This window comes from Synchiropus splendidus, chromosome 10 (genome assembly GCF_027744825.2).
Source record: "Synchiropus splendidus isolate RoL2022-P1 chromosome 10, RoL_Sspl_1.0, whole genome shotgun sequence".
Taxonomy (NCBI): Eukaryota; Metazoa; Chordata; class Actinopteri; order Syngnathiformes; family Callionymidae; genus Synchiropus; species Synchiropus splendidus.
The window spans coordinates 3406343-3418874 of NC_071343.1; the positions used below are offsets into that span (position 1 = coordinate 3406343).

Genomic DNA, 12532 nt, shown 5'->3' on the forward strand with positions numbered 1-12532 from the left:
CTTCAGATTCAGCAGGTTGAAGGTTCAAATCTTACTGCTCCACACACGATCAGCAAGCTCCTCCTCCTCCATGTTCCTCAGGAGGTTCATGATGAAGTCCAGGAAAGCTTCTCTGCTGCTCCTTATCTGCTCCTCATCACACTTCACCTTCACCTCTTCCTCATCATCCTGGTATTTGGGATCATCTGGACTGAGGAACCTTTGGACTCTCCTCACTTCCTTCTTCACCAGAGTCATGACAGTCTCCTCAAGCAGCTGCAACACAAACATGTGACCTGATCATGTGACAGAGAGAAAACCTGCTGACCTTCAGAGGTGACCAGAATCCTGACTGGTGAGTTAGCATCTGCTGTACTTAGCAGGAGGAGCTAACACTTGAACACACCTGAAGTGAGGAGTCCAGATCTGTCTGATGCTGCTGGACACACTGGAGACTGAGAACATCTGAGACCTGCTGATCCTCTCTGTGAAGAACATCAGGCAGTAAACAGACATGAACTTTGTCACACACTTCAGTCATGAGTTCATGTTTCATCAGTTCAGTTCACTGCTTCTTCTCTTGAATGTTTAGTTTCCTCGTCGTGGAGCAGCACTTTTGACTCCAGTTGAATAAACACCAACATTTCCCGATAGTGGGAAGAATAATGGCAGTCAAATCTAAGAAGGAGCCTCAGAGACCTTTGAGCAGACCCAACAATCACATGAGTGGAGAGGGACAGGAAACCTCACCTCTCTCCTGAAGGCTCTTGTCCACCTTTGAAATCAATGAGAAGATCCATCGACCTGTCACTCTTCAGAGACTCACAGGTGAGTTCAGAGTCCAGTTTCTCCTGATTCAACCTGATGGAGACACAACTCTGATCAACACTGTGATTCACCATCTGACCACTACAGGTCCTCTCAGTGTCGCTCCTGCTCAGTCTCTCACCTGCTCCTCCTCTGATGGTCCTGCCCTCCTCTGAAGTTAATATCTCTTCCCATAGACCAGTCACTCTTCAGAGACTCACAGCTGGGAGCAGGTCCAGGTCCGTGTCCTCGTCCAGCAGCTTCTGATGTGAGTGGCTTTGATCTGAACACAAACGTTGCAGTGTGAAAATGATTTCAAGTATTTGTAGCTCTGACAGGAGAACTGATCTTCTCACCTCTGAGCTCTGGTCTGGCTGCCATGGTCTTCACCCAGAAGGGCTTTAGAGGGAGGGGCTTCCTCCTCTCTGTCCACACCTTCACACAGACACAACAGCATCATCACTGGTGGCTCTTGTCAACAACAGAATTTCAGGTTCAGAGCAGCAGAACACATGAACACGACGAGACCGTGACGGTGCCGTGCTCTCCAGCTCAGCGGCGTTTGACGGACGACACCGGCATGTGACAGGTGTGGAGAGTGTGGTGGACTTTGGTTCACAATCGTGGTTTTAAACTCATTTTTATACAGGAAACTGAAACTGGTCGACTCTGAGTGTCTGGATCATGTGTTTGTTTTATGAGATGGAGTGGTCCTGATAGTATTTCTGACGCGGTCGTCTTGGTTCGTATCAACACATGCAGGTCTCCTGTTGCGCTGGTGCGTCTGCGAAACACCGCGGTGAAAACAGTTTGACGGTCATCGGCTCTGCTATTGGCGGTGGCGTCCTCCTCCACGTCCCCATTAGGGTTCACACTCTCACAGGCAGCGCTAATGCCACAACATGGCAGAGACAAGACATGATGTCTCTGAGACATTGGGTGTGTGTAGGTGGGGCAGCATCCTTCCACCTGAGCAGAAACGCTCTACTGGACCAAGAGTGGTTGCCTGATGTTACACTTTTCATCACTCAAGTGTAACCAAATAAGGCCATAAGTGGACTTGGTGTTATCGTGATATGAAGAATTTTTGAGAGGGAACCAACATTTCAGTCCAGAAAGTGTTCAGACATGGATATGTCCAAGACATATGGCCTAAGGTGCCTTCCACGGTCTTGCATTTATTACAAGGTGGACTAGTTTCTGGGTATATATACGTGAAAGCTTGACTTTGGACATGTGGGCTCTATGTACAAATTTAAACTGAATTAAACTGTGGCGTGCACAAAACAATGTTTTATTTACCAATTTTAAAGTGGAGTTCCAAATGTGTGATTTGGTAAAAGTATTCATGAAATCTTCAAACATGCCAATGAAAAAAATACAGCGAGAGAGAAGATTTTTCATCACGAGACATAGGACTGACAGTTTGTGTGATGATATGGAGAATAGAATATGATTAAATGATCATTTACTCATATAATTTCTTTTATTTATTCAATAGCATCTAGGAAGGGGTCCATAGTTAAAGTCGACTGTTAAGAGACATGAGATTCAGCAAACTGACGGCTCAATTTAACCCCTAAATAAAACTGGCAGAGCAGTCTGTCAGACACGAGAGATGTGAAACATTGCATTTCTCATCTCTACACTCACCTAACTATTGTATTTAAACATAAAATGATGATGTTGGAGACAAACTCCACTGACAGGTTTCATCGTAAAACAGACTCTAGTGAGACTGTAGTGTCCGACACATGAAATAGAATGAAAATGTATTTAAATTACCAAATGTATCTTGATATTTTCTCGTCCATATCACCCAACCAGTTGGGAAGTCACTGACCTGGGAGCAGCTCTCTGGTCTGACTTGTGTCCATGTTTGTGAGTGGAGCTTCCAGCTGAGCTCAGCTCCTTCTTCTGAAGAAACTCACTGTAGATGGAACTCAGCCCGTGACCCAGCTGGTGTGTCCTGTAAAAGATCCAAACAAGTCATATATCAACTCCGCCGTGGACTTGACTCGCCCGTGAGAAACACAGCGGTGAGTGGAGTCAAGAGAGTCTGCGAAAAGCTCAAGACGCAGCCAAATGGTGCCTAAAGTCACTTAAATTAACTTTTAAAAACAACTGCAATTACCATTCAATCACAGTGTCGCAAGTCGCCGGTAGGTGGCGAAATGAAGAACTGTAAGACTCAAAAAAAAAACATTAGTTCTGTGGCATATTGGATCGAGTACTCGGTGCTTGATTGTATTGGTCGTGAAAGTTGAGAAGCTCGGTATTCAACTATATAGATGTGTGAGACGCGAGTATCAATAAAGAGCAGTTGACCAGCACTCTGGGCTCCGTATGGTGATGCAAACAACGTAAAGCTACAAGAAGTTCGAGATTCAATGAACTGATTCACTAGAATGAACTGTTTTGCCCATCACTAAAACACAGTACGTCGAAGAACAGACTTTTGAGGAGGAAGCTGTCTCCGCCAACCACACCTCAACACTGACACCTACTGGCCTGAACTGATATAGCAGGGGAACGAGTCATTCTCGCTCTCATTTTTCACACCGTCACAAATTGAGTGAATAGGTTGTGACAACGTATTCGATTCTACTTGCAAAGGAACAATTAATAATGATTCGATTCAGTTTATTCCCCAGAATGAGGAGGGAATAATCCGGAACATTCGCTGCGTCATTTTGTTTTTCTCCCTTTTTGCAAGAATTGCACGTTTGGAAGCTTCAAAACACAGATGCACTATGACACCACCGTTTGACAAACTCACCGTTCCCTCTTCAGACGCTTTATTTAGCTCTCCTTCTCTCACAGCCTTCAGTGACGGTGAAACGAACCCAAATGCAAAGAATTTTGATTTCACTTTCACTTTCCAAAGATCGTCTGGGGAAGTATGACTCCAGTCACTCGGTCATATGATTACCGCCGTCCGTCCGTTCACTCGATTTTCATTCAGAAATTTACCGTCCAGATAACGAATTGTAGTGTTTCCTGTGTGTCTCGAAAACTAACGCAAACCCAAGACAATCGACGTGCACTTGACTCGCTTTCATGGGCGTTCCTGGCGTCTAACCTCATCTCTTCCTGCGATCACGCGCGAGCGGTCCGTTTTTTGAAGAACAACTTTATTGACAAGCTGTAACGGTACAAAACAATTCATGTGGTGATTTCACTCACATGATGTCGTGCCATATTACAATATGCATTGTAACTACACGAGCAAGCTCTCGAAAAATACCATTTTGGGGAACTTCTAACTTTTTTGTTCTTATTTCATTCATGACGTTTTTTGTAACATTATTTAAGACTCGAGGCGCTGAAACAGTGTATGTATGTATGATCAATAAGTCAATTAAGTCTGTTTCTGCCTCAGTCGTCCGTCTCGCATCTCTGACTCCAGCAGCCCGTGTCTGTCAGCCCGCAACCCCGCTGTCAGTGCAGGGTCCGGGAAGTTACACAATCGGTTCTGCGCATGTGCAGGAATGAGGAAGGGTCGATGGCGACACTCACTGCCGTTACTCGACAAGAACACGATACGTCTGGAGTTTCCGAATCTGTACGAGCGGTAAGAATGGGAGTGAAAATCGTGTCAATAAAGTTGAATGTTACATGATTAATTATTGATCTCCACATACAAAAAGACCACCGGTGAATCAAACAGTGACATAAGAACGTTCACGTTAACATGGTGTGTCGTGGCTCCAGGTAATGTGAGGTGTTGGCATGTCACCCTTAGTAGCTTTCTGTAACTCCGGTATGAGATGAGCACGGGCGCAGGTTGCAGGACCAACTCTTTACTCAGTACAACCACACGCATTGCTCCGTCGCTTGTCCTCCAGTCAGAGTTGAGTTTCTGGTAGGACTGCTGTTCTTGTATCCTCTGATGTACATTCTGTGGTGTTGACTGTTTGAGCACAGAGGTGGAACATGGTATTGTGCTCCGTAAAACTCTCCCCATTAGCATTTGTGCTGGTGACATATTGAGAGCTGTATTCCTCAGCGACAACATGGCCAAATGTGGATCTGTGTTTGTCTGAGCTGCTTTCTTAAGCACATGTTTCACTGTTTTGACAGCACGCTCAGCCGTTCTGTTCGAAGAGAGAAAACCCGGGCTGGAATGAGTGATCTTGAACTGCCATGAATCCGCAAAAGTTTTCACCTCATAACTTGCAAATGGCACATGATCACTTATGACCTCTTATGTAATTCCGTGTTTAGCAAATACACATTTCATTCTCTGAATCACTGTTGCTGTTGACTTATCAGGAACTTGGTGAGATAGTCAACCATGAGCAGATGGGACAGACCGTTTAGCTCAAAGATATCAAGTCCCACTTTCATCCCCGGCAACTCTGTGTGGTAGAAGTGGCTCAGCCTGGTTATTGGGCTGCAACTGCTGACATTGTACACCCTTCTTTACCATCATCTCTCTGTCTCTTGTCTTACCAGGCCAGAGGTGGACCTTTCTGGCTTTGGCTTTCATGTGCTACTCTGCTTGGTGAGCAAGATGTAACTTCTCCAAAATAACTTTCCTGAAGTTCTGAGGAATAACACTCTTGTCACCTACTGTACCATTACAACTCCATTTTGGATGGCAATGTTCTTTCGCAGTGGCCAGTAGCTATTTCCTATTGGGCCATCCACTTGTGTGTTTTTCCAAAACAGCTTGCAATACTTCATCAGCTGGAGTGTCTTCCTTCAGCTGTCTCAGTGTTTCTTCGCTCAAAGCATAGGCAGCCACCACCTTCTCATCACAGGGGGTTTTCAGCGGCAGTCTCTCGTGCATACATTGTAGCTCTGGAACGCGTGTCCGCTATGAGCTTTGCATGGTGTGTACTTTATATCTCAATCGTATTTCTGCAGTTGTAACAACATCCCTTGTAGATGTGCTCGTGCCTTGCTCAGTGGCTTTCTCACAGTCACCTCCAGAGGCTTGTGGTCTGACTGCACAGTCACTTGCCTGCCGTACACATACTGGTGGAATCTCTTGGCTGCGAATACTATGGCTAGTATCTCCATCTCAATTTGTGCATACCTCTTCTCAGTGTCTGTGAGTGCTCGTGAGGCATAGCAGACCGGATGCCCATTCTGGATCAGACATGCTCCTGATCCATCCTTCAAGGAGTCAGCTTGAAGTGTCAGCGGTTTCTCCTGATCATAGTGCTTCAACACTGGTGCTCGCGTGTCCTTCATTGTCTTCAAAGCAAGACTGATGATGTGACCACTGCCACACAGCGTCTGTCCTCCGCAGCTGCTCAGCTGATCCACATATTTCCAGGCATCTTCTCAACGTCAGCTCTTTGTCACGGAGCAGTCTCTTTCAGACGAGTGTCACTTATACTGAATACCAGTTTATCTCTGATCATATCATCATCTTCCAAATTCACAGTCCTTGCTCTTTTGATGAAGTTCTGTGACAAGTCTGTCTACTGGTATCCCAGCTTGCATCGCATGTGTACAAAACTGATGGTGTTCGAACGCCACATTCTTTTGTGGCCCACAATAGTCCCTGAACGCTTGCATGTCCTCCATAGTTGGTTCATCTTCGGCAGTATGGACTGTGAGTGTATTGTACACCTCAAGTGCATCCTCGCCAACTGTATGAAGCAAAATTGCGATCTTGACACTTTCTGTCCTATCTCTCTATTGCACCTGAGGCAACCATATGAAGGTGAAATCTTTGTTCAGCCATATTGCCGGTGAGTATCAGTGGTGGCGGAGGCTTGAACTGCTCCATCTTCACCGTAGCTTAGCTCCGCGGCTGCTATCACTTTCCAAACAACCAAAGTAGCAGACGGTCTCTAGACCTAGGAGACATATACAGCCGCCCAAGAGGCTGATTGAAAGGTGTTAAATACTTGTTTGTACAACATAATGAGTTTATAAGGACCTACAGTACATGTCGGTGAGTGAGTTGCTGTGGACGTTTGTAGGTCATTTCAAAGCTCAAAGTTTCAGTAGGTTAAGTTGTGTCTGTTATAGGCAGATGAGACTGTGACTTTAAGAGGTTTGTTTAGCATGTTACCATATATTTTTATTGGAGGGAAGATGTGACGTTCATGGGGAACTTCATTACCCAGAATGCTACCGTGTTAAACGGTCACGCTCTGCATGGACCAGGGGTAGCAGGTAGTGGCTAACTGTGCGAAGCTGCCGATGAGTGAAACAGTTGATGCTAACACGCGAACCCGCTTCGTCTGCTTATGAAGAATAAAGCGAGACAACACAGAACAGGACATTGCTTTAGCGCCTCGAGACTTACTACTAATATATAACATATAAATTTCAAACACAAAAGGTCATGAATGAAACAAGAACAAAAACGTTAGAGAAAAAAAGGTCAACACTGCAGTTCGCAAAACTACCACTAGGAGTCAATATTCTGTTCCCCAAAATGGTATTTTACGACAGCTTTCTCGTGTAGAGACAATACTAATGAATGAATCTCAACCGTGTCTTTTGTTTGTGATTGTTTTGTAATTACAGCTTGTGCTTTTCAATAAAGTTGTACTTAAAAAAACGGACCGCTCGCGCGTGATCGCAGGAAGTGATGAGGTTAGACGTCAGGAACGCTCATGAAAGCGAGTCAAGTGCACGTCGGTTGTCTTGGGTTTGCGTTAGTTTTCGAGACAAACCGGACACACTACAATTTGTTAACTCGACGGTGAATTTCTGAATGCAAATGTTGGCGTGAATGTAATATATGACGTAGTGAGTGGAGTCATACTTCCTGTTGGCGGACAGGAACATGAAAGTGAAATCAAAGTTCTCAGCACGTGGGTTCTTTTGACCTTCACTGAAGGCTGTGAGAGAAGGAAAGCTAAATAAAGCGTCTGAAGAGGGAACTGTGAGTTTGTCAAACGGTGGTGTCATAGTGCATCTGTGTTTTGAAGCTTCCAAACGTGCAATTCTTGCAAAGAGAAAAACAAAATGACGCAGCGAATGTTCCGGATTATTCCCTCCTCATTCTGGTGAATAAACTGAATCGAGTCATTATTAATTGTTCCTTTGCAAGTAGAATCGAATAAGTTGTCACAACCTATTCACTCAATTTGTGACGGTGTGAAAAATGAGAGCGAAAATGACTCGTTCCCCTGCTATATCAGTTCAGGCCAGTAGGTGTCAGTGTTGAGGCGTGGGTGGCGGAGACAGCTTCCTCCTCAAAAGTCTGTTCTTCGACGCCCTGTGTTTCTCACGGGCGAGTCAAGACCATCATGAGCGGAAGTGTGGTATTGAATGTGATCTGATTCTGATCTTTTACAGGACACACCAGCTCGCTCACGGGCTGAGTTCCATCTACAGTGAGTTTCTTCAGAAGAAGGAGCTGAGCTCAGCTGGAAGCTCCACCCACAAACATGGACACAAGTCAGACCAGAGAGCTGCTCCCAGGTCAGTGACTTCCCAACTGGTTGGGTGATATGGACGAGAAAATATCAAGATACATTTGGTCATTTAAATACATTTTCATTCTATTCCATATGTCGGACATTACTGTCTCACTAGAGTCTGTTTTACGACGAAACCTGTCAGTGGAGTTTGTCTCCAACATCATCATTTTATGTTTAAATACAATAGTTAAGTGAGTGTAGAGATGAGAAATGCAATGTTTCACATCTCTCGTGTCTGACAGACTGCTCTGCCAGTTTTATTTAGGGGTTAAATTGAGCCGTCAGTTTGCTGAATCTCATGTCTATTGAATAAATAAAAGAAATTATATGAGTAAATGATCATTTAATCATATTCTATTCTCCATATCATCACACAAACTGTCAGTCCTATGTCTCGTGATGAAAAATCTTCTCTCTCGCTGTATTTTTTTCATTGGCATGTTTGAAGATTTCATGAATACTTTTACCAAATCACACATTTGGAACTCCACTTTAAAATTGGTAAATAAAACATTGTTTTGTGCATGCCACAGTTTAATTCAGTTTAAAGTTGTACATAGAGCCCACATGTCCAAAGTCAAGCTTTCACGTATATATACCCAGAAACTAGTCCACCTTGTAATAAAGGTGGACTAGTTTCTGGGTATAAGACCGTGGAAGGCACCTTAGGCCATATGTCTTGGACATATCCATGTCTGAACACTTTCTGGACTGAAATGTTGGTTCCCTCTCAAAAATTCTTCATATCACGATAACGCCAAGTCCACTTATGGCCTTATTTGGTTACACTTGAGTGATGAAAAGTGTAACATCAGGCAACCACTCTTGGTCCAGTAGAGCGTTTCTGCTCAGGTGGAAGGATGCTGCCCCACCTACACACACCCAATGTCTCAGAGACATCATGTCTTGTCTCTGCCATGTTGTGGCATTAGCGCTGCCTGTGAGAGTGTGAACCCTAATGGGGACATGGAGGAGGACGCCACCGACAATAGCAGAGCCGATGACCGTCAAACTGTTTGTTGCGGTGTTTCGCAGAGGCACCAGCGCAACAGGAGACCTGCATGTGTTGATACGAACCAAGACGACCGCGTCAGAAATACTATCAGGACCACTCCATCTCATAAAACAAACACATGATCCAGACACTCAGAGTCAACCAGTTTCAGTTTCCTGTATAAAAATGAGTTTAAAACCACGATTGTGAACTAAAGTCCACCACACTCTCCACACCTGTCACATGCCGGTGTCGGCTGTCAAACACAGCCGTCGTGGTCTCGTCGTGTTCATGTGTGCGAGTCCAATGCAGCGAGTGAATGACTTTGTTCTGCTGCTCTGAACCTGATGACTGAAGTTCTGTTGTTGACAAGAGCCACCAGTGATGATGCTGTTGTGTCTGTGTGAAGGTGTGGACAGAGAGGAGGAAGCTCCTCCCTCTAAAGCCCTTCTGGGTGAGGACCATCGCAGCCAGACCAGAGCTCAGAGGTGAGAAGATCAGTTCTCCTGTCAGAGCTACAAATACTTGAAATCATTTTCACACTGCAACTTCTGTGTTCAGAGCTAAGCCACTCACATCAGAAGCCGCTGGACGAGCACACGGACCTGGACCTGCTCCCAGCGGTGAGTATCTGAAGAGTGACGGGTCTATGGGAAGATATATTAACTTCAGAGGAGGACAGGACCATCAGAGGAGGAGCAGGTGAGAGACTGAGCAGGAGCAACACTGAGAGGACCTCTAGTGGTCAGATGGTGAATCACAGTGTTGATCAGAGTTGTGTCTCCATCAGGTTGAATCAGGAGAAACTGGACTCTGAACTCACCTGTGAGTCTCTGAAGAGTGACAGGTCGATGGATCTTCTCATTGATTTCAAAGGTGGACAAGAGCCTTCAGGAGAGAGGTGAGGTTTCCTGTCCCTCTCCACTCGTGTGATTGTTGGGTCTGATCAAAGGTATCTGAGGCTCCTTCTACTTGGACTGAAGCCCTCAGATGTTCAGCAGCTTCATCTCAGTTGACATGTCAGCATGGACAACAATAACAGAGCTAATAACTGCTGCTGTCAGACAGACAGCTGCTGCTGGACTCAGAAAGAATTCCACACCTTCATGTCCAATGTAATGAACTTTATTGCACTGAATCTTTCATCTGTTGGTGAAGAAGGTTTGAGTTATTGCATCAAGCAGCTGAATTCTAAACAACTCCCCATGGTCTTATCCTCTTCTGGAAGCATTTTTATGAGATCAGATTAGACTGCCTTTATTCTTCCCTCTATCGGGGAATGTTGGTTGTTATGGCAGGATCTGGTGTTTATTCAACTGGAGTCAAAAGTGCTGCTCCACGACGAGGAAACTAAACATTCAAGAGAAGACGCAGTGAAACATGAACGGTGTGTGAGGACGTACAAGTCTGTTTACTGCCTGATGTTCTTCACAGAGAGGATCAGCAGGTCTCCGATGTTCTCAGTCTCCAGTGTGTCCAGCAGCATCAGACAGATCTGGACTCCACACTTCAGGTATGTTCAAGTGTTAGCTCCTCCTGCTAACTACAACAGATGCTAACTCACCAGTCAGGATTCTGGTCACCTCTGAAGGTCAGCAGGTTTTTTTCTCTGTCACATGATCAGGTCACATGTTTGTGTTGCAGCTGCTTGAGGAGACTGTCATGACTCTGGTGAAGAAGGAAGTGAGGAGAGTCCAAAGGTTCCTCAGTCCAGATGATCCCAAATACCAGGATGATGAGGAAGAGGTGAAGGTGAAGTGTGATGAGGAGCAGATGAGACAAGCTTTCCTGGACTTCATCATGAACCTCCTGAGGAGCATGAAGGAGGAGGAGCTTGCTGATCGTGTGTGGAGCAGTAAGAGGATTTGAACCTTCAACCTGCTGAATCTGAGGCCTTCAATCTACAAGTCCATTTGATCTGAAATACCTGGAGCTGATGAGAAGAATGATCTGGAGATTGATCAGCTTCACCTTCCAGAATCTTCTGATCATGATACTTCTCTCTTCTTTCAGGAAGTCGTGCTGGAGCGTGTGCAGGACGACTGAAGAGGAGCCTGCAGAAGAAGTTCCACAGTGTGTTTGAGGGGGTGGCTAAAGCAGGAAACTCTGCCCCTCTGAATCAGATCTACACAGAGCTCTACATCACTGAGGGGGGCACAGACCAGGTCAACCAGGAGCACGAGGTCCGACAGATCGAAGCAGCAACCAGGAACCAGACCAGAGCAGAAACTACCATCAGACAAGAAGACCTCTTTAAAGCTTCACCTGAGAGAGAGGGACCCATCAGGAGCCTGCTGACGAAGGGCGTGGCTGGCATTGGGAAGACCCTCCTGACACAGAAGCTGACTCTGGACTGGGCTGAAAACAAAGCCCACTAGGACTTCCAGCTCATGTTTCCTTTCACCTTCAGAGAACTGAACCTGCTGAAAGAGAAGCAGTTGAGTTTGGTGGAACTTGTTCATCGCTTCTTTACTGAAACCAAAGACTCAGGACTCAGCAGCTTTGAAGGAGTCCAGGTTCTGTTCATCTTGGACGGTCTGGACGAGTGTCGACTCCCTCTGGACTTCAACAGTCGGGTCCTGACAGAAGCTACAGAGTCCACCTCAGTAGACGTCCTGCTGACCAACCTCATCAGGGGGAAGCTGCTTCCCTCAGCTCAGCTCTGGATCACCACACGACCTGCAGCAGTCAATCAGATCCCTCCTGAGTGTGTGGACATGGTGACAGAGGTCCGAGGGTTCACTGACCTCCAGAAGGAGGAGTACTTCAGGAAGAGGTTCAGAGATGAGGAGCAGACCACCATCATCAGGAGATCACGAAGCCTCAACATCATGTGTCACATCCCCATCTTCTGCTGGATCACTGCCACAGTTCTGGAGGACATGTTGAAGAGCAGAGAGAGTGGAGAGCTGCCCAAGACCCTGACTGAGATGTACATCCACTTCCTGGTGGTTCAGGCCAAAGTCAAGAAGCTCAAGTACCATGGAGGAGCTGGGACAGACACAGTTTGGGACCCTGAGAGCAGGAAGATGATTGAGTCTCTGGGAAAACTGGCTTTTGAGCAGCTGCAGAGAGGAAACTTGACCTTCTATGAATCAGACCTCACAGAGTGTGGCATCGACATCACAGCTGCTGCAGTTTACTCAGGAGTCTTCACACAGATCTTCAGAGAGGAGAGAGGACTGTACCAGGACAAGGTCTTCTACTTCATCCACCTGAGTCTCCAGGAGTTTCTGGCTGCTCTTCATGTCCACCTGAAGTTCTTCAACTCTGGAGTCAATCCGCTCCAGTCACAACAAACATCCATACTGATAAGAATCTTCACACCTGGACTTGTTCCTGCGCTTCCTTCTGG

The 12532-nt window shown here is 45.9% G+C and overlaps 2 protein-coding genes across 16 annotated transcripts in view; one reads left to right on the forward strand and one right to left on the reverse strand.

Annotated features, from left to right (window-relative positions):
* LOC128765786 (NACHT, LRR and PYD domains-containing protein 3-like) overlaps positions 1-12532 on the reverse strand; it is a 63085-nt gene that overhangs the window by 28852 nt on the left and 21701 nt on the right. For 2 of the 9 annotated variants that reach the window (XM_053876867.1, XM_053876869.1), the window contains exons 1-7: positions 3566-3862; positions 2630-2755; positions 1143-1221; positions 929-1069; positions 730-840; positions 386-464; positions 36-255 (exon numbers count right to left, since the gene is read on the reverse strand). The exons of 6 other annotated variants lie outside the window; for them this stretch is intronic. In XM_053876867.1, coding sequence (XP_053732842.1) covers positions 36-255; positions 386-464; positions 730-840; positions 929-1069; positions 1143-1221; positions 2630-2663 — 664 coding nt within the window. In that variant the 5' untranslated portion in view covers positions 2664-2755; positions 3566-3862. Of the gene's footprint in view, positions 1-35; positions 256-385; positions 465-729; positions 841-928; positions 1070-1142; positions 1222-2629; positions 2756-2920; positions 3339-3565; positions 3863-12532 lie in introns of those variants that run through there. One more of the 9 variants, XM_053876868.1, reaches the window with a different exon arrangement.
* On the forward strand, positions 1201-11662 carry LOC128765791 (NACHT, LRR and PYD domains-containing protein 3-like). 7 transcript variants are annotated; one of them, XM_053876891.1, is made up of 8 exons: positions 1201-1375; positions 8059-8184; positions 9587-9665; positions 9739-9879; positions 9968-10078; positions 10612-10690; positions 10822-11032; positions 11191-11662. In XM_053876891.1, exons 2-8 carry the CDS (start codon positions 8151-8153, stop codon positions 11553-11555), a joined length of 1020 nt encoding a protein of 339 aa, XP_053732866.1. In that variant the 5' UTR covers positions 1201-1375; positions 8059-8150; the 3' UTR covers positions 11556-11662. The 7 variants fall into 7 exon arrangements, with proteins under 7 accessions (XP_053732866.1, XP_053732862.1, XP_053732869.1 ...); XM_053876887.1 differs by lacking the exon at positions 1201-1375 and adding an exon at positions 3900-4360; XM_053876893.1 differs by lacking the exon at positions 1201-1375 and adding an exon at positions 5272-5293.